Here is a 27,210-nt window from a genome sequence, read left to right as displayed (position 1 = left end):
TAAGACCGAGAGTCGGTCGGGATTTAAAGATAAAAACCCGGGAATCATTCCGGTGATATTATAGGATGATTACAAGTCCACAGTAGTACGTTTTAAAGGGATCCAACGTTCACTTACAAAATATTAAACACCTCAAACTTTTATTAAAACAATTTCCAAAGATCGTATTCCCTCAATTATACTTTACCATTTGGACAAGAAATATTTATCTACTATTCATTTATTATGGAGAAGTATTCTCCAGTAAATATTTACTTCGAACTCGAGTAAATATTAAAAGTTCATTAAATTATTAAACCTAAATTAGTTGAGGAATATTATTTTCTTTTAAAAAGTAAACTCCTTCGAGGTTTAGTTATTTATCAATTATCATTTAATTATTTGTTATTTATAAAAAGGGTTTATTTGTGATTTAAAAATCATAGAACCTGATTAAAAATAGTCTGGGATATTCGGGAATCATTCGAATAATTTCAGATCGTCGGAGAATATTATCTCAACTTATTTTAATATTTTGAATATAGTTTCAAGGAGAAAATTTCCCCCCTATTTAATTATCTGTTGACAACGGTCAACTCACATCCTTAGTACTTCCCCCGAAATTTTCGGAAGTACGTATATATATATACCCTAATGAGATAAGTTATTTCTATCAACAAGCAAAACGTTTGGGGAACTTCAATGTGGTCCGAGTTCTTGAGATATGATAGAATTCTTTTAAAAGGACAAGGGAGGGGTAGACTCTAGTACTATATGTGCTAGATGGACTACCAAAGGTACCGCAGGCGAAGGTACTCGGTGTACTCAGGAACTTATGAAGTATGTGTATACCCAAAATGGGACACGTAACCCGAATACGGCCAGACTGATAAACGGGATACGAAGGTGTCGTCCTTCTACTAGTAGAAAATGTTAATATTATCGTATTACGACTGATCATCGTATGCGGTGGCTCCAATGAGTGTCATATTCTTCCAATTGGAATTGTGATGCAATACCATAATCCAAGCCTAGGTGTCGGGTTTACTATTAAGGTATTCGCAGGTTAATAAAATCCACCAAAGGATTGTTTTCGTAAAAGGTGTGTATCACCAAGGGAAACTATTTTTGAATAAAACGTAATTATCATATATGATGTTTTACGTAAGTTTATCATATAGTCATTTTCATAATGTACATTATTATGCTGTGCATTATAGCTCACACTTGTTTTCTTAAATTGACACAACACAACCGTGAATCAAGATGCCTACCATGAGAACCACAGCTAGGAAACGGGTAGGAAATGGACAGATGTTCCGTAGATTGCTTGGTGCTGTATCGCAGGTAGTCCGAATAAGCTGGATTGGTTTTCAGTTATTTTTAGTTTGGCTTATTTATAAGTATGACTTATGTAAGGTAATAAATAAGAAACGTATATTAGGCCGACGGACTAGCCTTACTTAAAGGTTACTCCCCGGTAAGACTTATTTACTTTTGGGTTGTAATAACTATCACTTTGTGGTTTGATCTACTCTAGTAATGAATGGTTCATTTCCAAGACAATAACCTGTAAGTGTGTGTGGGTGATAAGTGTGGGGTCGTAAAGTGTGAGTATTTAAATATTGTGATGTGAGGTATATAGTTTATAGTGGTTTAGATGGCGTGGCCTCCGAGATTCCTGACCCCGGATTTTGGGGCACCACATTAGCTTACTCTTGCAAACCTTTTTATGTTTTCAACAGTTGAAAAGGAAATTATTGGTAATGAAGATTCTATGTCTAGTGCGCAAGCTAGGATTCCAGGTTAAGTTGGATCGAGCTAGCAGGAGCTTTATATTGTAGATGAGTTATACAAGATTATAAGAACGATATCATTATCAGTTGTAAGTTGGACTAGTTGGGATTTGGTACGATGTAATAAAAGTTAAGGTTGTAGCTTGTTTTCATACTTTAACCTGTTCCAATCCGTGGTTGTGTAAAGAAGGGTCAATGCATATAATATTTTATATACAAGTTTATATATTGGGTGTGTGTTGTGAACCCCAAACTTCTGACCCGGGTTTAAAGGGTGTCACAATTCTAGCTCTTTAAATTTCATAATTGTTTATTTATTATGCTTACCTGGTATTCTTACTTGATACCTTTGTGATACCATATCCTAAAACTCTTGTCATGTGAGAACCCTACCCGATGATCGAATTAGATAGTAATAAGATTGCATGTGCAAATGGTTAAAATTTGGAAAAATAGTTTTATAAATCATTACCTTAAAAAGATTATTGTTGATATGAATAACATACTATCGTATTGCTAAAAATTCTCATCAGTTTTGTGAAATGGCTACTCCATAAAACAACCCTGAGGAAGAAACTCAAAACCAGAACCAGAATCAAAACCAAGACACCCCTGTGATGAATAAACTTCTCCAACTCCTGCAACAACAACAACAACCCTCAACACCCAGAACCGGTAATTTCAAAACCTTCCAATATGTACATCCCCCGGAGTTTATAAGAGTATCATTTTCGATTAAAGTAAAGTATTGGTTAAAGAAATGGAGAAAGCCTTTGAATTAGCTGAGGTTAAGGATAAGAAAAAGGCGAAGTGTGCAAGTGATTATCTAAAAGAGAAGGAAAGTTTTTGGTGGGAGTCTACCAAAGCGTTACAGGAAGAGGAAGTTATATCATGGAAAAAGTTCATGGAATTGTTTGTACAATAGTACTTACCAAGTTACATGCAAGAACAATTAGAATTAAGATTTCTAGAGTTGATGTAGGAGAATATGTCCGTATCCGAGTACGATGTTAAGTGTTCCGAGTTGGCAAGTTTTAGCGAAGAAGGAAAAGAGATTTCAACAGGGACGTAAGTCATGGATACGAAGTCAGGTGGGTTTTCTTGAGCTACGAATGTATGTTGCATTGTATAGAATGCAATGATTGTGAAAAGAGAAAGAGAGGCATCTAAAAAAGAAAATGAGAGGAAGAAAAGGAAAATAGAAGATTCGGATCAAGATCAGGGAAGTTCAAAGTTCAGAGGAAGGTTTGGAAATAATTTTGGGAATCAGAGTCAGAAGTTCCAGAAGTTTAAGCCTGGAAATGGAAATCAAAATAACCGTTTTTAGAGATTAGGTGAACCGGTGAGAGAAAATAGGCCTCTGATTCAGGAGAGCAAGAATTATGGAAGAAGACACAATGTTACTTGTTTTAAGTGCAATCAGAAAGGCCATTATTCGTCTGAATGTAATATTGTCGCAGGAAAATCAGATATGACTTGTTTTAAATGTGGGAAGGTTGGTTATATGGCAAGAAATTGTAAAGATTCTATTCAGAAGGCTAATGTTCTTAAGATCACTGGGCCTCCGCCTCTACCAGCACAACCAGTTCAACCAAGGGCACGGACTTTTAATACTACCATGAAAGATGTTGTGTCACGCCCCAAATTTAACAAAAGACACTATATGAATTATTACAATAGTTAACAAAAGGAAATAAATACATCTGAATCCAAGATCTTACAGTTTAGGGTTTGGAACAGCCCAACACTATTAACTATTACAACCTGATTTTAATTTCGAGTCCTCACATAAAACGATCACTAATCTACCTGAGCTCGAACATACGAATCGGAATCACAAGTCTTACGCACTGTCTTCTTGAATCTAACCATATCTGCTAGCTGTAATATCAGGGTAAAGCAAGTAGTGAGCCAAATGCTCAACAAGTGCTATAATATACATAAACAAGAATAAAAAAATAATAATGGAAATGAAAGATTCAACAATATAGTATCAAGAGATAAACTTTGTGGGTGATGGCATCTTTTTCTTATAATAAAACACTTCAAAACCATTTCTTTATCAAAAACCATTTTATGAAGCTACGGATTATAGCCGGTGATCAACCGCGAAGTAATCCCAAACCTCGCTGGGTTCTAGAACATTAATGGGATCCCTAGGCAACCTTTAAGCCTACAAATTAAGAGCGGAAATGACTTGCTTCTCAGTCCAGATCCACTATTTAAAGAAAATATTTGTCCCCCTTTGGAACTGAAAATCCATTTTTTAAGTTTTATTATAAAAAATTGAATTGATGCCAAGTGACGGTTAAACTATTAAACAATGAACATCTTTATCAAGGGTTCTAGATCAACTTTAAAGCCATGATCAACTAGACTGATACCTTATCAAATGGAATCGCAAAGTTTCTATTCACAAGGAATTTGACAATGAGGTTTAACAGGGTTATTGGATAGTATAAAGGAACTAAGTCAAACTAGATTCAAGGTAATGGTTCCAGATAAGTCATAGGTATTAAAATATAAAGAAGGTGAGCATCAATTCAAAGTATGATAGGGTATCATGTTTTAGGGGTAATAATAGGGTTATCAAGCAATCATGAACAACTTTAAGGAATAACTGACTTTTAGGTATCAAGATAAGGTTACTGAGTATAACTTGCACAATGTTAAACATCACAATTACTTTGGTATACTAGCATGGTATGACTTTTGAATCACTTGCATGGCAATCTCCAAGCAAAGTTAAACTACTTGTAATAGATACTCGAGGGTTCATGGAATTTGCATATAATACGAAAGATAGATTTGAAACCACTTGGATCATATATATCAAGGTGAATTAGAATACTCACATCATATATAAAAGCTGGGCTAACACATACTTGTAGTGTAAACAAAAAGGTAGGTTGAAACACTTGCCTTGAGAAAGGCTTGACTTGACAGGCAAGTGGGAGCAACTGGGAGCTTTACTTGAATTTAATGGAAAGTTTACCTTCGTCTCGTGAGCCTACAAAAAATAATAATAACCCGATTATAATATATTCTCACCAACTCAACCTAATTATAAACCGAAATTAACCACTTTGGCACTTAGGCCTATATACACATATATGCTTGCGATTATCTTATAAGCATAATAGTTCACATAGCCACATATGCTCACATAACACATTTAAGTACATAATAATATATCAACACACTATATTGCATCACTAAGATTGGATGATCTCACTCCACTTACTCAAGACATTTAGTTATGCTAAACTAGCCAAAACTCTTAATATTGACCTCATAACTCGAAGTGCCTTATTGATAAGTGGCATTTTATACCACTTAGAACGTCTTATAATAGCTTGAATTGGTATCTTGAAATCAAGTATTTTGTGTATTTGATGCGTTTTTCTAGTGTTTGTGCATTTCAGGGTATTAATTACATTTCAGAAGAGATTTCATCAACAATAAGCCTTGGCATGTGTTTAGAAATGCAAGTGGGAAGATAGGAGCAGATTGCGGCAAAGAAACGGGAGAAAAATAGATCAGTTTCTAGTAGGGGGCTGAGCGCCCGCTCAGCTCTGTTGAGCGACCACTCAGGAAGCTGAGCGCCCTCTCAGGAATGCTGAGCGGCCGCGCAGGGTAGGATTTTCAGAATTAATATTTTAGACTCCTATTTCTGTTTGACTTATAACTTCTGAGTTAACTGGGCTTTATGGGACTCCTATATAAGTAGATTTCAGGGATGTTTTACAAAGGTTGGATCGTAGTATTAATCGAAGAGCGAGGAGATAAGGAAGAAGACCGTTTTAGCACACCGCAACGAAGAGGAAGCATATTTTCTTGTGAATCTTTATTTTGTTGTAACGTTGGATGCTAGTTTTCTTTACTTTGAACCTATTTACTCTTGTGACATACTCTGGTTTAATATAAGTAGTTTAGTTATTATTCTCGTGTATTATTATCATGTTTTCATATGAACCCATGATGACGATGAGTGCTATCACGGGCTAATCGTGATCATTGGGTCGTAACGAATTTACTATGGAATTGTTTAGTTAGTTGTTTAATACCTTAGTGTGTGATGATTGTATGATATCTAGTTTTGGTTATGCGTATTCGTCTTATGTGCGTCGCGAACATATAAGATAGGGTGTTAATCTCTTGTGAAGCGACGGTGGATCTTGAGATTTAGAACTTGCCATGCTAGCATAGGTTCATGTACGAGTATGCATGATTAGTGGGTAACTTTAACCGTTTTACTTGCCCTGTGTAATCAAAAGGAATAACTTGTGCTTAAATTGTTATGTTGTCAATTTCTGTAGACATATAGGGACTCAACATAATTGATGTCTATTCAACTTCTATCTTAATTGTGGATGCTTGGTAGAATGGTATTAGTACAATGAAAGTTGGCTTTTATCAGTTTCGTGTTATTCGATTAATATCATCACTGTTACATGCTAAGGGTAATAACAGTAGCTATTGAAGGAAGTAGTAATGAAGTTGTGATCTCATGAGTGTTTTAATATTGTTAATTCAAGCGTTAATTAAGTGTTTAATTCTAGTAGTTAATTGTAGTTATAATTAGTTAATCAAATCTAAGTGTTATTGTCTTAACATTGAGAAGTAATCATACACTGGTGAGTGAGTTTAATTGAACATAATTAGTCTGAGTCTCTGTGGGAACGAACTAGAAAGTATTCTATATTACTTGCGAATGCATATACTTGCGTGTGTTATTAGCGCGTGTTTCTTCCCTAACAAGTTTTCGGCGCCGCTGCCGGGGATTCGGCGTATTTGTTTAGTTTATGTACTTATCATCATTGGTCATTAGGACTCGGTGATTAAGACGTGTTACTTATTATTTCCGGTTGTGTTTCAGGTACTTTAGCGAGCGTTTATGCAAACACGTTCTCGTACTTGCAAGAGGACTTTAGATACGGCTGAGGAGACAGACGAAGTTCTTGATATTCCGGAGAAGATAGATTTTGAAGATTCGGATTCAGGAAGTGAGCAGAAAGAGCCAGTAACCGTGGGTGATCGTTTAGTTCCGGCGGATCCAGCTCTTATGGACTTTTCTCGGCCCAAAATTTATGACATTCAGTCTAGTATTCTTCATCCGGCTATTCAGGCTAATATCTTTGAAATCAAGCCGGGCACTATTCAGATGGTGCATAATTCTGTTTCTTTTGGAGGTGCTACGACTGAAGACCCCAACATACACATAAGGAATTTTGTCGAGATCTGCAGTACTTTCAAATATAATGGTGTGACTGATGAGGCTATCAAGCTAAGGTTTTTCTCATTCTCACTGAGGGATAAAGCTAAGAACTGGTTACATTCTGAACAAGCTGGGTCTATCACTACTTGGCAAGATCTCGCGCAAAAGTTTCTGGTTAAGTTTTATCCAATGGCGAAGACTGCGGCTATGAGGAGTGCTCTTACTCAGTTTGTGCAGCAACCTACAGAATCTATGTGCGAAGCTTGGGAGCGCTACAAGGAGATGTTGAGAAAGTGTCCACATCATGGAATGTCTGATTGGATGGTGATCACTGGTTTCTATAATTGTTTGGGGCCCCAATCTCGGCCCATGCTCGATGCAGCAGCTGGAGGCGCCTTAGGGGCCAAAAGCTATACTGAGGCTTATAATCTTATTGAGACTATGGCTGCAAATGAGCATCAAAACCCAACTCAAAGGATGATTCCTGGGAAGGTAGCAGGTATTCTGGAAGTCGATGCAGTTACAGCTATTGCAGCGCAGCTCCAAGCGCTGTCTATGAAGGTTGACTCTCTAGCCACCTATGGGGTCAATCAGATAGCTATGGTCTGTGAGCTTTGTGCAGGTTCTCATGCTACGGATCAGTGTTCTCTTTTTAATGAATCTGTTCAGTATGTGAACAATTATCAGCGACAACAGTAGCCTGTGCCAGCTACTTATCATCCTAACAACAGAAATCATATAAATTTCAGCTGGAGTAATAATCAGAATGCTATTCAGCAACCATATCAGCAAGGCGTAAGTAAACAGTTCAATCCACCTGGATTCCAGCAACCACAACATTATGCTCAAAGGCAATCATATCCTCAACAAGGAGGTGCAGCTCCACCCTCTAGTGCTGATTTTGAGGAACTTAAGTTGTTGTGCAAAAGTCAGGCGGTTTCTATCAAGACCTTGGAAAATCAAATCGGTCAAATAGCCAATATAGTGCTCAATCGTCAACCTGGCACACAACCCAGTGATACTGAAGTGCCAGGCAGGAAGGAAGCTAAAGAACAGGTGAAGGCTATTACCTTAAGGTCTGGAAAAGTTGCTGATGCTGAAACAGCAAAAGAAGGAGAAGCTGAAGCTAGTGATGAAGAAGCTAAGCAAAAGGAAAAAGCGGCAGAACCAAGAAAGACTACTGTTGAACACACTCTAACTGAGGGTAATACAGGGGAGAAACAACTCTATCCACCACCACCTTTCCCTAAGAGATTGCAACAACAAAATCTGGATAAGTAGTTCGGTAAGTTTCTGGAGGTGTTCAAGAAACTTCACATCAATATACCTTTCGCTGAGGCTCTGGAGCAAATGCCTAGTTATGAGAAATTTATGAAGAGTATTCTTTCAAGGAAGGTGAAACTGGATGACCTTAAGACCGTTGCTCTAACGGAAGAATGCAGTGCTGTGCTGCAACAAAAGTTACCTCCAAAGCTTAAAGATCCAAGTACCTACACCATTCTTTGCACCATTGGCAAGTTGTCTTTTGACAAGTGCCTGTGTGATTTGGGAGCAAGCATCAATCTGATACCGTTGTCGATCTTTAAAAAGTTGAATTTGCCTGATCCAAAGCCCACTTACATGTCTCTACAATTGGCTGATCGTTCTATTACTTACCCATGAGGCATAGTGGAGGATGTGCTAGTAAAGGTGGATAAGCTCTTCTTTCCTGCAGACTTTGTTATTCTGGATTTTGAGGAAGATAAGAAGATTCCCATAATCTTGGGGAGACCTTTCTTGGCTACAGGCCGTACCTTGATAGATGTGCAGAAAGGTGAACTTACAATGCGGGTGCAGGATCAGGATGTGACATTCAATGTATTCAAAGCAATGAAATTCCCTACAGAAGATGAGGAATGCTTAAAAGTGGATTTGATTGATTCTGCGGTTACTTCAGAACTTGATTATATGTTAATATCTGATGCATTAGAGAAGGCTTTAGTGGGGGATTTTGACAGTGATGATGAGGATGGCAATGAGCAATTACAATATCTAAATGCTTCTCCCTGGAGGCGAAAGCTAGACATGCCATTTGAATCTCTTGGTACTTCTGACCTCAAAAATGCTGGAGGAAAGCTCAAACCATCTATTGAGGAAGCACGTACCTTGGAGCTTAAACCATTTCCTGAACACTTGAGGTATGCTTTTTTAGCTGATGCATCTACTTTACCTATTATTATTGTATCTGACCTTTCAGGTAGTGAGGAGGACAAGCTCTTAAGGATCTTGAGAGAATTCAAATCGGCTATCAGATGGACTATAGCAGACATCAAAGGGATCAGCCCTTCATACTACATGCATAAGATTCTGCTAGAAGAGGGTAGTAAGCCAACTGTTGAGCAACAGCGCAGACTTAATCCTATCATGAAAGAAGTGGTGAAGAAAGAAATTCTGAAGTGGCTGGATGCAGGAATCATTTATCCTATTTCTGACAGTTCTTGGGTGAGCCCCATATAATGTGTACCTAAGAAAGGAGTTATCACTATGGTAGCAAATGAGAAGAACGAGCTCATCCCCACTCGAACAGTCACAAGATGGAGAGTATGCATGGACTATAGAAAGTTGAACAAGGCCACGAGGAAGGATCACTTCCCTCTTCCGTTTATTGATCAGATGCTTGACAGGTTTGCCGGTCATGAGTATTATTGTCTTCTGGATGGCTATTCAGGGTATAATCAGATTTGTATTGCATCAGAAGATCAAGAAAAAACTACCTTCACTTGTCCATTTGGCACATTTCCTTTTCGCAGAGTTTCGTTTCGGTTATGTGGCACACCAGCCACTTTTTAGAGATGTATGATGGCTATATTCTCTGATATGATTGGAAATAATGTCGAGGTGTTCATGGACGACTTCTCCATCTTTGGACATTCGTATGATAAATGTTTGAATAATCTTCGTGCAGTACTCAAAAGGTGTGTGGAAACTAATTTGGTGCTCAATTGGGAAAAATGTCATTTTATGGTGCGTGAAGGCATTATTCTTGGGCATAAGGTCTCTAGCAAGGGTCTTGAGGTGGACAAAGCCAAGATGGGAGTCATTGAAAATCTTCCACCACCTATTTCTGTGAAAGGAATCCGTAGTTTTCTTGGTCATGCGGGTTTTTATCGGCATTTCATCAAGGACTTTTCGAAGATATCTAAGCCGTTGTGCAATTTGCTCGAGAAGGAGGTGCCTTTCAAATTTGATGACGAATGCTTGACGACATTCGAGACTCCCAAGAAGAGTTTGATAACTGCACTAGTCATTACAACACCTGATTGGACAGAGCCTTTTGAGATGATGTGTGATGCGAGTGATTATGCGGTGGGCGCAGTTCTTGGACAGCACAAGAATAATCTATTTCATGTGATCTACTATGCTAGCAAGACCTTAAATGGGGCCCAAATGAACTACACCACTACTGAGAAGGAGCTCTTGGCTATAGTCTTTGGTTTCGAAAAATTTCGATCTTATTTGCTTGGGACAAAGGTGACAGTGTACACTGATCATGTGGCCATTCGATATTTGGTTTCCAAGAAGGATTCGAAGCCGAGACTCATTCGTTGGGTGCTCTTGCTACAGGAATTTGAGTTAGAGATCAAGGATCAAAAAGGTACTGAGAATCAAGTAGCTGACCATCTCTCTAGATTGGAGAATCCCGAGTCTACTTCACATGATAAGACATTGATCAACGAATCTTTTCCGGATGAGCAGTTGTTCACAGTTCAGGAGGAAGAGCCATGGTTCGCAGATATTGTGAATTATCTTGTTAGCAATATAATGCCTCCTAATTTGACCACAGCTCAAAAGAAGAAGTTTCTGCATGAGGTGAAGTGGTATATGTGGGATGAACCGTATTTGTTTAGACAGGGAGCTGACCAGATCATCAGGAGATGTATCCCATTCTGTGAGACGGAGGGGATATTACGAGACTGCCACTCCACAGTTTATGGTGGACACTATGGTGGTGAGAAGACGGTATCTCGTATTTCGCAAGCAGGTTTTTTCTGGCCTACTTTGTTTAAGGATGCTCATCAGTTCGTTTTAAGGTGTGATCGTTGCCAAAGAGTGGGAAATCTTACGAGAAAGGATGAGATGTCGTTAAATGTGATGCTTGAAGTCGAGGTCTTTGATGTTTGGGGAATCGATTTCATGGGGCCTTTTGTCTCGTCCTGCAATAATCAGTATATCTTGCTGGCAGTCGATTATGTCTCAAAATGGGTAGAAGTCAAAGCTCTACCGACGAATGATGCAAAGGCGGTGTTGAACTTTCTTCATAAGCAGATTTTCACAAGGTTTGGAACGCCACGAGTAATCATAAGTGATGAAGGGTCACATTTCTGCAACCGTAAGTTTACTTCTATGATGCAGCGCTACAATGTGAATCATCGTGTTGCTACTGCCTATCATCCACAAACGAATGGTCAAGCGGAAGTGTCTAACAGAGAGATCAAGCGCATTTTAGAGAAGGTTGTTTGTCCGTCAAGGAAGGATTGGTCTTTAAAGCTCAATGAAGCTGTTTGGGCTTATAGAACAACATATAAGACTCCACTTGGGATGTCCCCGTTTCAACTTGTCTATGGTAAGGGATGTCATTTACCTGCGGAGCTTGAGCATAAGGCCTATTGGGCATTGAAGAAGTTGAACATGGATCTAGATGCAGCTGGAAAGAAGCAAATGCTTCAGCTTAATGAACTTGATGAATTTCGACTCCAAGCGTACGAGAACAACAAAATGTACAAGGAAAAAGTGAAAAGGTGGCACGACAGGAAGCTACATCCTAAGTTATTCGTGCTGGGGCAGCAAGTTCTTTTATTCAACTCTCGTCTCCCACTTTTTCCTTGGAAGTTGAAATCAAGGTGGTCTGGACCTTTTATTGTCAAAACTGTGTTTCCACATGGAGCGGTGGAGATTTTTGAGAATGATCCGGACCAAGCATTCAAGGTTAATGGTCAGCGTTTGAAGCACTACTATGGGGACACGGCAAACCGGGAAGTGGTTAGTGCCGTTTTATTGTCAACTTGAGTAAGGTACGCTACGTCAAGCTAATGACGAAAAAGAAGCGCTTCGTGGGAGGCAACCCATGATTTGTTGTTACAGGAACCCTTAGAAGTTAGTAACCTATCCAAAACCACACAAAAAAATCAGAAAAATAGGGCAAGGAAAAAAAAATTCCAGAAGACCCCTGAGCGCCCGCTCAGCTCTGCCAAGAGACCGCTCAGCAAGCTGAGCGCCCGCTCGACCGCTCAGAAAGCTGAGCGCCCGCTCAACTTTGCTTAGCGACCGCTCAGGGGCCGACTGGGAGAAATTTTTTTAAGTCCAATAAAAATCCAAAAAAAATTAAAAAACAAAAAAACAAAATACAGCCCATTACCCACGACCTATTTCCCCATTATCTCATGTTTTTAACCCTCAAACCCACTCCTAATCAAATTTTACCCTAATCCCTACCCTATATATACATACACCTATTCCATATACTCCCCATACACTTTCAAACCTTAAACTCTCTCCCAAACCCAAAAACACAAATCTTAAACACTTTTACTCAGTTTCGATGGCACCCAAGAGATCCAGGACTATTGATAGCAACAGCACTGTCCCTACTGCTGATTCTTCCAGGGGTACTGCTGTGAGGCCTCGGTTGTTTGATAGGGCTGCTGAGGAGCAGTATACTAGGCTTCTGGGTAAGCCGATTTTGAAGGAGAGGGGGTTCTTACCATCGGGGAGGGATGGTGAGTTGTTGCCTATGATTGCTGAGAAGGGTTGGATTGCTTTCTGTGAGTCTCCTGAAGCAGTTCCGATGAGCGTTGTTCGCGAGTTCTATGCGAACGCGAAAGTTGAGAAGAATGGGTATTCCGTGGTCCGGGGGATGACGGTGGATTATCACCCTGCGGCGATTCGCCGTATGATTGGGCAGCGACAGAGGAAGCCCACGGAGGAGAACTGGAACGAGAAGACTGCTGAGGATTTTGACTTGGACTTGATTTGTGCTACTCTCTGTAGGCTGGGCACAGTTTGGACCTTCAAGACTGGGACTAACGAGTATCGCCATTTTTTGGAGATTGCGATAAACAGGTATGCCCATGTATGGAATGCTTTTATTTGCGCTAATATTCTGCCTACTTCATATGCACATGAGGTCACAGTTGAGAGAGCACAGTTGTTATGGGGAATTTTGAATGAGGAGTACTATGTGGACCTTGGTGAGTTCATCTACTAAGGAATTCTGAAGTTTTTGAGGGGAGCTAAGCACACGAACATCCCTTATGCATCCACGCTTACAAAGCTTTGCCGAGCAGTGGGAGTTCAGTGGCCGTCTCATGAGCAGTTGCAGTTGTCGGCCGCTCCTATTGACTCCGGGACTCTGCATGCGATGCAGGATTAGACTTGTGGTGAGCCCGAGGAGCATGGGTTGGGTTATCGTCTTCCAGGAGGGCGTCCAACACGAGGTGCTACCATGGCGAGGCCAAGGCGAGATGAGGCTGGTTCTTCTAGAGCTCAGGAGGGTGCTGGGATGGCTGATGCCTAGTATAGGAGGCTGTCGAGGAGGATGTATGCTATGTACGAGACACAGAGCAGGTTTGCTCAGGAGCTCACCCTTACACTTGGGACTGCTTTTCGAGGCCTTGGAGCAGACATCCAGTGGCCAGTTTTTGGTGAGGACTCTGCATATCCGCCTCCTGATACACCACCCTCTGAGGGTGATGATGATGATGATTTCTCCGAGTAGGTATACCCTGTGTTCCTTTCTACTACCTTCACTGAGGACAGTGAAAGTTTTAAGTTTGGGGATGGTAGTTAAGGAATATTTTGTGTGTGTGTCATATAGTTGCAAATTCATGATAGTTTAGTTCATATAATTGCATATTTTTTGCCATATAGTTTTTTTATTATTTATAGCTTTATTTATCATGTCATGTAGCTCATGCATATACCATGATCCCTTTTGCGTCGGTTTACCAATTAATTTGTGATGTTGATGCAAGTGTAGTGATAGCGTTAAAGTGATGTTGAGTTGTGTAGGTTGATATGCATGCTAGAAACACTTGTAATTTTACTAAGTCTTAGAGAATGCTTAAGGACTAGATTGTTGTTATGATTTGATGGTTTTCGAGGTTAATCTATTGATTATGCTTAGAATTTTATAATAGGTTCTTAGTGATAAAAGGCATGAAAAGAAAAAAATGGAGTGAAAAATGGAATTCATTGCTAATTGTGGTAAGGCGTCAAATGGCTAGTAGCCGGCTCGTATTTTTATGCGAGTAGTCTAGGGTTGAGCAAGAGGGAGCGAAACGCACTTGCTCAGAAATTTAGAAAAAAAAATAGAAAAAAATAGAAAAATAAAAGAAAAGAAAAAAATAAAGAGTTAATGCATAATTGATCACGAGTGGGCTCTTTGGTATTCGAGTTATTAAGTTCTTAGGGGACTTTGTGCCTAGTGACCTAAGGCTTTTATAGTTTGGGATCCGCTAACCTAACACTCGCTACATGGATGCCATTGTATAAGTCTTTTGTGGACCTCACTCATTGCACGGTCAAATAAGCATTTGTTGTTATAAATAAAAAGCATGATTCCGTAATAAGCTCCAGAAATCTTGAAGTGTTATAAGTTATTTTGTGCCTAGAATTTTATTCTTCGTATAATCATGCGATTGCCTTGAGGATAGTCAAGTTATGATAATGGATCTAGTTTTGAAGCATATCTGTTAAGCATCTGCACACACTACGTTTCTGGTTGTATGTTAGTTTGCATGATTTGATTGATCTTTATTCGCCTAATTGCATTTGTTGAGAGGTCGTAAGTTGGTTGGTTTGGTCGTAGTAAGGGGGATCGCTGCATTTCATATAGATTGCATTCATGCATATTTTTGTTTTGTTTTTGAGTCTGTGGCGCTTGAGGACAAGCATCGATTTAAGTTTGGGGGTGTGATAAGTGGCATTTTATACCACTTACAACGTCTTATAATAGCTTGAATTGGTGTCTTGAATCAAGTATTTTGTGTATTTGATGCGTTTTTCTAGTGTTTGTGCATTTCAGGGTATTGATTACATTTCGAAAGAGATTTCATCAATAATAAGCCTTGGCATGTGTTTAGCATTGCAAGTGGGAAGATAGGAGCAGATTGCAGCGAAGAAACGGGAGAAAAATAGATCAGTTTCCAGTAGGGGCTGAGCGCCCGCTCAGCTCTGCTGAGCGGCCGCTCAGGAAGCTGAGCGCCCGCTCAGGAATGCTGAGCGGCCGCGCATGGTCGGATTTTCAGAATTAATATTTTAGACTCCTATTTCTGTTTGATTTCCAACTTCTGAGTTAGATGGGCTTTATGGGACTCCTATATAAGTAGATTTCAGGGACGTTTCACAAAGGTTGGATCGTAGTATTAATCGAAGAGCGAGGAGATAAGGAAGAAGACCGTTTTAGCACACCGCAATGAAGAGGAAGCATATTTTCTTGTGATTCTTTATTTCGTTGTAACGTTGGATGCTAGTTTTCTTTACTTTGAACCTATTTACTCTTGTGACGTACTCTGGTTTAATATACGTAGTTTAGTTATTATTCTTGTGTATTATTATCATGTTTTCATATGAACCCATGATGACGATGAGTGCTATCATGGGCTAATCGTGATCATGGGGTCGTAACGGATTTACTATGGAATTCTTTAGTTAGTTGTTTAATACCTTAGTGTGTGATGATTGTATGATATCTAGTTTTGGTTGTGCGTATTCGTCTTATGTGCGTCGTGAACATATAAGATATGGTGTTAATCTCTTGTGAAGCGACGGTGGATCTTGAGATTTAGAACTTGCCATGCTAGCATAGGTTCATGTACGAGTATGCATGATTAGTGGGTAACTCTAACCGTTTTACTTGCCCTGTGTAATCAAAAGGAATAACTTGTGCTTAAATTGTTATGTTGTCAATTTCTGTAGACATATAGGGACTCAACATAATTGATGTCTATTCAACTTCTATCTTAATTGTGGATGCTTGGTAGAATGGTATTAGTACAATGAAAGTTGGCTTTTATCAGTTTCGTGTTATTCGATTAATATCATCACTGTTACATGCTAAGGGTAATAACAATAGCTATTGAAGGAAGTAGTAATGAAGTTGTGATCTCATGAGTTTTTTAATATTATTAATTCAAGTGTTAATTAAGTGTTTAATTCTAGTAGTTAATTGTAGTTATAATTAGTTAATCAAATCTAAGTGTTATTGTCTTAACATTGAGAAGTAATCATACACTGGTGAGTAAGTTTAACTGAACATAATTAGTCTGAGTCTCTGTGGGAATGAACTAGAAAGTATTCTATATTACTTGCGAACGCGTATACTTGCGTGTGTTATTAGCGTGTGTTTCCGCCCTAACACTTATATAACGACTCGTGTACTTTTGAATTATTTAAATATATAATTGTGGAAGTATTAATTAACTAAAATATGTGTCTTAGTGTTGGCAGTGGTGTGCTGATATATACTATTTATCTGTGAATTTTTGGTGTAAAGGTTTGGAATGTGTAGCTAAAAGTTGAGCTATATTGTTCTGTTTTATTTTAAAGGTGGATTTATTATAGTTTTAAATCCGTAAATATTTGGATTATCTTTAAAATTAGTTTTATGATTTTATAATTTAAATAATTATTTTTGGGATTTTACAAAATTTAGAAATCAATATTTTATCAATTATTTAACCCTGTATGATTTCTGACTCCATTTAATTGCAAAATCTGTATTTAATTCCAGAATTCTTCAAAAAATATGAAGTTCATATTTTTCTAAGTTTATAATATTCTGAGAATTTCAAAATTATTTTGGAAATTTTCGGGATTAATTCCACCCGCGCGTTGTTTCATTAAATTGTTAAAAAGCGGGTACAGAGTGCACTTCGAAAATTGCTCTAAATTTTGAAAATTACGTTTTTATAAACTTTGAGATATTTCTAACATTTTAAGACTGTTTTCGTAATTTTCTGAAATTATTTTAAGTGCAGCTCGGATCTTTAATTGTTAAATGCAGATATGAGTTGCATTTCAAAAATGTTTATTGATGTGATTGTATGTATGTGTATTGATGTGTGTGTACAATTCGTGTATGTGTGTGTCTATGTGGGTGAAGTTTGGGTGTGTGGCTTTGGGCTTTCCGGTCGTCCCTGTGTTCTTGGTTGCTTTGAAGTGTTTGTGTTGTGACGCGTTGTGCGCGTGTAGCCCTGTTCTGTTACCTTGTTCTGTTGGTTGTATTGTGGTTCAGTAATCTGAATTAATCCATGTAATTATTTTAATTACAGGGAATTATGACTACGATTCATGATATAAATAATTTCGTGCGATTGATTTTAACTGAATTAATTGGTGGAATTTTTGTGTTGGAACCCGAATAATTGGGTGCCCCAAAAATTTTGCCGACGTCGACGATGAGCCTCGGCGAGCCGACGGTGGACAATGATGAATCATTTCTGAGTCCTACAAATAAAAATATAAACATGCGAGTAATAATAATTAATAACTAAATTGTATCGGTGATTGGAATTTGCAAGTTGTAACTGGTTGCCGTGGTTTAAATTGGATTGTTATTGAATTGACGTCGACAGATGTTTCGACGGGTAGTCTGATAAACAAAGGGGACACTGTCCGATTTCCGAAAAATTGAACTACGAAAATACGGGAGCATATCCGAGAATTATAGGGATGTCGAGAGAGTATAAGTAAATATATATACGTATGTTTTATACAAAACCTGATTGTATGTTGTGTTGTATGTTTTGTCCAAAACACAGTAACCCTAATTTTGTAAAATGACGAGTATACGTCTTTTCTGAAAACAAACACTGAATCGATTTCGAGAATGTGAACCCTAGTTCTTGTCTGTGTTATTCTACTATGAATAATTACGAGTCGGGTTTGAATATCGTTGGGTAAGAATTAGTATCGAGGATATGTCAAGCATACCTAGACGTCTAACGTAGAGCATTTCGACCCTGTAGGTTCTAATCGGGAACCTGAAAATGGACGATGGACTAAAGATAACCTAGTGGTCAGTCGACGAGCTCAGTAGAGTTTCTACAGAAAGACCTAAGTGTCGAAGTCGAATCCAAGAGGATCTAGTGATTGGACGTTAGGGCATGAGCAGTAGAGTCGACTCAGAGTTGATCATTAATAGTTGTAACGCCTTGTAAGGCAAGTATTTCTGAACTTTTCTTCAAGATATATTACCAATGTTTTCGAACTGTTTCATAACATGTTGCTATTATTAAATATAACTCCTATTTTATAATGCATATGCTTCAAACTATTTACCCTTAAATCCTGATTCTTTCGTGATCTTGAGCCGTAAGCCTTATTCTTTGCAAACCGCCCTTTTGTTGATCCTCAGACACCAAACCATACAAATATAATACTACTCTTCAAAAGTATAACTACCAAACACTGAAAGAGAATGATTTGAAAACACAGAAACCTTTATATTCCGATCATTCCTTATAACATCAAAGAACCATATCCTGAAAAATTATTACGGGTCTAATACCTGACCCTTGTACAAACTGAAAACAGTTTCTTATACATACCCTGATATACCCTTGAGATATCCATGAGTTTCCTTACATTTTTATTCAAGTGTTTAACCATCATTGATTATGATCTTATTTTATCGAATTATATTGTTTATCCTATTGAACTGCTTTAGGATTGGATAGTTTTATACATGTGGACCAGATTCGTGGTCAGACCATACCAATGGTCAAGTTAGGCCAATGTGTGCCTTGGATCCAGTAATTAGAGCAGTGCTGTGTGCTTGCTCGGGGTTAGTGCGTGATTGATCAGCAGCCTAACCCTGGTTTTTAAAAACTTAAAATGAATATCCAATTCTAATGATTAGTTAAAAAGAAACTTGATTCCTTTGAATCATCTCATTTGATCATTGTTTAACCTCAGTTATCATTATCATGACTTGCTGGGCTAGTTAGCTCACTCTTGCGAATCTTTTTATATATGTTACAGTTGAAAAGGGATATGGATTATAGTGAAGTTCCTCAGTCCAAAGTGCGGGCTAAGGTTCCAGTTGAGTTGGATCGAGCTAGCAGAAGCTTCATGCGGTAGAGAGATAGTCAAATTATAAGAATACTTTTATTATCAGTTGTAAGTTAAATAAAAAGGAAATTTGGTACGTTGTAATAAAAGTTAAGGTTGTGGCTTGTTTTCATAATTTAACCTATTGCGATCCGTGGTTTTGTGAAGCAGGGTCATTATAAATAATATCTCTTATACAGGTTTATATATTGTGTATGTGTTGTGGACCCCAAACTTCTGACTCGGGTTTAGAGGGCGCCACAACTTATCTAAACTGCCTTATCTAAACCATCAAGTTCTTATTGACCCTGACTTAGGCCTTACGCTCTACTGACCTTATACTATCTTACAACTATGGTGATCAACCTAGGCCTCACTTGTAAGTGCTCTAAAACTAAATGTGAAGTGAATGTGCTCATTATAGTGATTTTAGGATGACACCAATGGTTTTTTAGTACAATTAACACCCTTACACTTCAAGTTTACCCCCCAAACTTTTACACTAGACTCTTCTGATCATAAGGCAACTCCAAAACTCGGTGTGGCTCAAGGGCCTAGCTTGGGCCTCCCTAGGCCTAAGCTTAAAGTCCATTGTTCCCCTGTTTTCTAGATAGAAAAGTATCCTGTTTTTCCCTAACTTGTGACACATGATTCTAACTCAATTCCTATGAACTATGGCTGGAACAACACCTCTGACACTCCCTTTAACTAAGGCCAACCAAGGCCTAGTGAGGGCCTACCCATGACATGGTCAAAACTCCTCATTCCTAAGTTGTAGCAAAACTATCCCCTGCTGGACAGATTTGGTGTTTTAACTCGTGCACCTAACCAAACAACCTACAAACCTCTAATAAACACCTAAAATCTAAAGTATACCCCTTATACTAGCTTCTAGTGACTTAGGCCTCAAAGTGAATTACAATGACATGGTCAAGTCTGAAAGAGATGTGTCCTAAGTCCAATCATGTATGATGATTTAGGAATAACTTTTATGTAATCCGTTTTGATTTCATTGATATTAATTAAAGACTTGTTTTGGTTTTATTGCGGGCTTTATCTATTTAAGTGTTTAAATAAGATATACCATAGTTTAGAGTAAAGCTTTTTATGGATTATGATGAGATCATAATAATGAGACCTAAAAGATGATAACTCTAAACTTAAATATTTCCTGGTCGTAGGATTACTAACTGTTAATTAGTAATCCGCAAAGATCGGTACATACTATGCTTGCTTCATTATGAAGGATGTCTGTTCTCATAGACATTTGTGTGGTGACACTATAGCTAGTATGTAGGTGCTTATTATAGAATAAGTTCACTGAACATGACTCACACAGCTGAACAACTGATGGAGTTCACTCACGTGTCAGCAGTTGTTCATATAGTGATAGTTGTACAAGTATCCTTAGACTTGAGGTCATCATAGTCATCTTGTGTACACTGAACTATGCTTTGGTTTAGTTCTTAGTCTCCAGGGACAATTATAAGGGCTCTACTTGGTATAGGAATTTGTACACGAAGATAGTGTATGATCAATAAAGGATCTACCCCTTCCAGTGAAGGAAGAGAATGTTCAATGCTGATCCACTTATGCTAGTTCAGGAATCTCTGGCCAGAGTGAATGAAATTAGAAAGGAGTTTCTAATTTACATTAAATAGAACTAAGCATAGTGAATGGGAAAGCAAATGATTAAATAAGATAGGCTTGACACAAGTTCCATGCCTTGTATTTAATCGTGACATTGCAGGGTAGAAGGAATTGATTGTACGGTAACTACTCACTGAATAGGTTCTTGGTATTCTATGCAGTGAATTCGTATTATCCGGATAGTCGCGATATGCTGAGAAGTATCCCTCACGATGTAGAATAAATATGATTAATTTATAAATTAATCATATTTAATGAATTAGAGAATTTATATAAATAATGATAAAATAGTTTTATTATTATTTATTTCTACTACCGGCTTAATATTGAACCTACAGGGTCACACCATAAAAGAGAATGATTTAATGGTGGAGGAATTAATTAATAATGACTGGTAATTATTTATTTGTGAAATAAATTACAAGATTTAATAATTGATTAAATGAGATTTAATTAATTCTTAATATTATTAATTAAGAATTTAATTTTGGAAATTAAATCAAGTGAGAATTATTTTTTAAAGTGTTTTGAAAAGGGATTAATGATTAAAATGTGTTTTAATTATTAGTTAATTGGTTAATAAGAATAATCAATTAAAGGGTTAATAATAATAATATTTTATGGAAAATTTTTAGCTGAAAATTTTGCCTATAAATATACTATTATAAACCCTATTTGCCTCAACCCAAATAATCAACCCTAATTCTAAAGTAGAACAAGAGGGAGGCGACTAATTCTCTCAACCTCTTCCTCCTCCATCACATTGTACTCTTGGTGGATACCGGTGGAGTGCTTCACACTTGAGGAGCAGTTGCTAGGGATTTCCGTTCATCATTCTTGGATCGCTATTAAAGACCTCCATCTTTCCATTAACGTAAAGTTTTTTAAGGTAAACATACTGAACTACGAATTAAATATTATTTTTCGCATGGAACCTGTGGAGGGTTTCTGTTTTTTTGTAAGATTTAAATTTACGTTTTCGTTGTGTTTATGTGCTAAAAACCCTTCAATGGTATCAGAGCTACTTACGAAAAGTTTTTAATTCGTTTATGTGTTTAACTATTTTCGATATATGAGCATGTACGTGATTCGCCATGATTTGATGTTGATATAATATGCTTATATATGTATGGTTTTGAATATATGATATTCATGTGAGTTGTATAATCATAAGATGATTATGTAATCTGTATATATACTGATAGATACATGATTTATGTTTGTTCTAATTATAAGAATCATATTAAATACGGATTCTGAATTGGCTGCTGTAGATTTGCTGAAATCTGGGTCTGGTGTCCGATTTACGCAAACGAATACCCTATTCCATAGGTAAACGAGAGTCTGAACAAAACTGATAGCTAAAGCTATCAACGACTCGTCTGTAAGGCGTTTGACTTCGTTACTGCCCGTAAACAGTGATTCTTGTTTTTATGACTTGATTCTGATTTTTCTGATTTTTGTCATATTTTTTTTATGATTAGATCATGGATAATATGATATGTTAAGATCAGATTATGTGTTTTAACATGCTTTTATGTGTTGTATGAGCATGATGGATGGTTATGGCCTTTCGACCTTAGTGTAATGGTTTTGGTTTTGGTTTTAAATACGACTTGCATGTCGTCAATCTTTGTAATCATAAATCTCGAATGTAACTCGAGTTATTCTTGTAAGTTCATTAGATTAGTTTTACTTTCAATCTATGTAATGTAATTGAAGACTCAAGAAGGCTATTCAATGGAGGTGATACAAAGAAGAAGATGAGGCATACAAGAAGTCTAAACAAAGAAGAAGACTTATGTAATAAGTAGTTGTATTTATTTCCATCACCATGTTAGATTGACCTTGATCTTTATCATGAGCTTGATAAAGATCACATAGGATGGGGCCATAACCAAACACATTTACTTTATTGCACTTTACATTTACTTGTTTAATTAATTTTATATATGAGATATATGCCTATGTTTACCATGCGATGATAGATTTAGGTGAACTTAAATCAATATAAGGCATGCTCTAGAAAATCTAGAATAGGAATCGTTTCTTTCCTTAGCAATAATATTATGAATACAATCATGAGATTCTTGTGTTTATGAAACACGTAATTAAATATGAATTTTCAATATTGAGAGAAAGGATGATTTTGTCAAAAGCAGATTTCTATCTGTAAGAAAGGGGTTAAGTGACGCCTCTTGACAATGCTCCCCCCGATCTGGGAATCATCTGATTATCAATTATTGATTTGAAATATTTAATTTAAAAGGAAGAATCTCTTTATAATATGATTATGATTGTATCATAATATAATCCCTCTAAAATTAAATAATATCAAGCAGTAATTGGCTAATGACATAACGGGCTTGTGTCGGTCATATCCTTCCAACATGGTAGAAAGTGGTTCTTATTTTTAAATCATTGTCGTTTCGTGCTACAGCCGAGGGCTTTGATTTCGAAATAAGAAATACTTGTCTATTACATAGAGATGTGTACATTGAATTAGAATCTAAAGGTCGTTACGTGCTACAGCCGTGGGCCGTTGGAGACTGATTCAATTGTACGAAATATTAGGTTAGACTTGACTTAGAATATTGAGTTTGTCGAGCTACAACCGTGACTCAATAATTCAAGAGGCTAAAGTTTTATTAGGGAATAACATAAGATGTAATTGACAAGAGTTGTCTGCCTATTGAACATCACATGACGTTTCGTACTACAACCGAGGTTGTGTGATGGAATGTAGGATCCCTATTCCCATTAGCATTATTAATGCTTAATTTTCACTTAGGGGTTGTATAAATTAGATAAACTAGTGGGAGCCACTTATGAATAAAGACCCGATTCATATAGTGTTTTGAAATGAAATTGAATATTTGCTAAGTGTTGTTATGTGTTCATCATTTACAGATTTACTATATTCGTTATGTCTTCTGCACTATCACTCCGGAGTATACTAGATGCTCACAAGTTGACTGGTCCTAATTTTGCTGACTGGCTTCGAAACTTGAGAATTGTTCTCAAGGTTGAGAAGCTGGAATATGTGCTTGACTCACCTAAGCCTACTGAACCTGCTAGCGATGCAGATAATGATGAACATGTTGTGTATCGTAAGTGGATAGATGATGCAAATGTTGCTCAATGCATCATGCTAGCTTCCATGAACATTGAGCTACAGAAGCAACATGAGCATATGGATGCTCACACTATCCTTATGCATCTACAAGAGTTATATGATATGGCAGGGAGGACAGCTCGATATGAGATATCGAAGGAGCTGTTCGGTTGTAGGATGTCTGAGGGATCATCTGTGAATGACCATGTACTTAAGATGATCAATTTGATTGAACGTCTTGGACAACTTGGTTTTGCCATGGATGGGGAGCTGAGCCAAGACTTGGTCTTGCAATCACTTCCGAGTTCGTTCTCACAGTTTGTTGTGAACATTCACATGAATAAGCTGGATGCCAGCCTGCCTGAACTCCACAACATGTTGAAGACTGCGGAATTGAATTTTCCCCTAAGAAGAATTCTGTTCTTCTAATTGGTGAAGGTTCCAATCCTAAGAAAAGGAAGAAGAACCCTTCCAAGGAGAAGAAAGTAGGTGAGAAAAAGCCGGTTCCACCAAAAGCTGAAGACCCCAAGAGCAAAGTTGTTTGCTTTCACTGTAACAAGGTGAGGCACTGGAAGAGGAACTGCAAGGTTTACCTTGCAGAATTGAAGGAGAAGAAGGGTAGTGAGACTACCGCTACTGATTCAGGTATGTTCATGATCGAAGTTAATATGTCACTAAGTCAAATTTCTACTTGGGTATTAGATATCGCATGTGGTTCTCATATTTGCAATTTGTTGCAGGGACTTAGGAGAAGTAGGACTCTTGAAGAAGAGGAGGTGATTCTACGGATGGGAAATTGAGCAAAAGTTGCTGCTGAAGCTGTAGGATCATTTCATTTACATATGCCTACGGGCAAGACTATTGTTCTAAATAATTGTTATTATGTTCCCTCGATTGTGAGGAATATTATTTCTATTCCATGTTAGACTTGGCTGGATTTTCGTTTGTTATTCAGAATAATAAATGTTCAATTCTTAGAGATAACGTTCTTTATGGAAGTGGTATTTTAAACAATGGTCTGTATGTATGTGATGTAGAGCATAATTTACTACAAATTGAACATACTAATAAAAGAAAAAGGGATGATGAAAATCTCACTTTCTTGTGGCACTGCGGACTTGGTCATATTAGTGAAAATAGACTGTGGACATTGCATAAGGAAGGGTTACTTGACCCCTTTAATTTTGAATCATATCCTACATGCGAGTCTTGTCTATTGGGTAAAATGACCAAATCTCCATTTAGTGGACATGGAGAGAGGGCTGCAGATTTGCTAGGATTGGTACACACAGATGTATGTGGACCAATGTCCACGCAAGCCATGGGTGGATTTTCATACTTCATTGCTTTCATAAAATGATCGATCTAGATTCAGATATGTGCATTTGATGAAACACAAGTCTGAAGCCTTTGAAAAGTTCAAAGAATATAAGTATGAAGTGGAGAAACAAACCAAACATAGTATTATAACTCTTCAATCAGATCGAGGCGGTGAATACTTGAATGGAGAGTTTCTAGCTTATCTTAAAGAAAATGGTATAGTCTCCCGGTGGATTCCTCCATATACTCCACAGTTGAATGGGGTATCTGAAAGGAGAAATCGAACTTTGTTAGACATGGTTTGGTCCATGATGAGCTATGTGAATCTTCCAGTATTCCTGTGGGGTTATGCATTGGAAACCTCAGCATATTTACTGAGTAAGGTGCCTTCCAAATCTGTTCCTCAAACTCCATATGAGATATGGAAAGAAAGGAAACCGAGTCTTAAAAAAGTTAAGATTTGGGGATGTCCAGCTTATGTCAAGAAAGTTGACTCAGATAAGCTGGAATCTCGATCTATAAAATGTAATTTTATGGGATATCCTAAAGAGACTTTAGGGTATTACTTTTACACCGATCATCGAGTGTTTGTCTCTAGACATGCTACCTTCTTGGAAAAGCAGTTTATCCTTGAAGGAAATAGTGGGAGCAAAATTGAACTTGATGAAGTTCAAGAAGCACAAACTACTACGGATCAAGTGGAAACACATGTTCAGACTGAACAACCTTTTGTGGAACAGCCCATTCGTAGGTCAAGGAGAGTGTCTTGCCAACCTGAGAGGTATTATGGCCTTGTGATTGAGAATGACAATGAGTTGTCAATCATTGATGATGACGACCCTGTGACCTATAATGAGGCTATGAGTAGTGTTGACTCAGAGAAATGGCATAGTGCCATGAAATCCGAAATGGAATCTATGTATACCAACCAAGTATGGACTCTGGTTGAGGCGCCTGAAGGTGTTAAGCCTATTGGGTGCAAGTGGGTATACAAAAGAAAGATTGGAGCAGATGGGCAAGTGGAGACCTATAAGGCCAGGCTCGTGGCAAAAGGATTCAGACAAAGGCAAGGGATTGACTTTGATGAAACTTTTTTTGCCTGTAGCCCTGTTAAAATCAATTTGGATTTTGCTAACTTAAACCCTAAACCCTAAACCCTAAACCCTAAACCATGAGTTGAACAAGGAGCACAAATCATAATTAATATCCTAACTTAACTGAAATTAGAGATTATTAACAAAAATCAATCCAAATGATCAAGAACTTCCGAAAATCATGAGTTGAACCTATGCATGCATGCTTTCGAGTTTACAAGCCAAAACAATATGGTTTCTAAAATAATTTCATCATAAAATCAACATTCAAGCCTAGCATTAACCATAAATAATATGATCACTTAGCATGCAAAGAGTTTTATCAAGTTTTTACTTCCAAAACCAAGCTATTATCACATAAACATTCAAAAATCAAACAAGGCAATAAAACACCATCCATTCGGATCCTAACAAGTCATGGCCGAATGGATTAGGGTGAAAATAACATTTGCATGAGTGTAACACACCCATATCTAGCCATTCTCAACCCTATGATAATATATGTAATATCCGGGATATATCGTGTAATTATTTTGCTATTAAATAATTATTATCTGTGTTCAGTATCTATTCTGTGAATTAACTGTTAAGTGTTATCTGTGTTTGGATATTTAAAAATAATGTTAATTGAGTATTTTAATTTTTATATGTCCAAAATAAAATATAGATAATTTTCATATCTTCCTAATTATTTTTATGTTGATTTATGGATTTATAAGGATCATATGAAATTTATAAAATCTTTTTCCAGGTATTTAAAATCTATTTTATAAAAACGGAAACCAACCGACGTCACCCGTTGTTACGTTTTTGGAACCCGAAACTCTTCCGAGAACTCCTTCCTAACCCAATTGTAATATTCCGAGCATATTCCATGTTTCGACTTTTTCGATCCGGTGTACGGTTTGTTCTGCGCGGGTCCCGGCGTAATATTTTCGATACAATATT

General features: G+C 37.5%; 1 protein-coding gene and 1 non-coding gene across 2 annotated transcripts in view; one reads left to right on the top strand and one right to left on the bottom strand.

Moving 5' to 3' along the window:
- The first annotated feature begins 2,535 nt into the window (after positions 1–2,535).
- The window catches only part of LOC141686017 (uncharacterized), an 80,775-nt gene continuing 56,100 nt past the window's right edge, over positions 2,536–27,210 (top strand). The window contains exons 1-3 of the mRNA XM_074491083.1: positions 2,536–2,687; positions 2,758–2,866; positions 2,908–3,020. Of these exons, the coding sequence (XP_074347184.1) occupies positions 2,536–2,687; positions 2,758–2,866; positions 2,908–3,020 (374 nt within the window). The remainder of the gene's footprint in view (positions 2,688–2,757; positions 2,867–2,907; positions 3,021–27,210) is intronic.
- Positions 7,198–7,304, bottom strand: LOC141687660 (small nucleolar RNA R71). The gene has a single exon (XR_012561149.1). It is a non-coding gene; the product is annotated as a small nucleolar RNA R71 (small nucleolar RNA).

Source organism: Apium graveolens, chromosome 9 (assembly GCF_009905375.1).
Source record: "Apium graveolens cultivar Ventura chromosome 9, ASM990537v1, whole genome shotgun sequence".
NCBI lineage: Eukaryota > Viridiplantae > Streptophyta > Magnoliopsida > Apiales > Apiaceae > Apium > Apium graveolens.
This window is presented reverse-complemented; position numbering and strand designations above follow the sequence as displayed.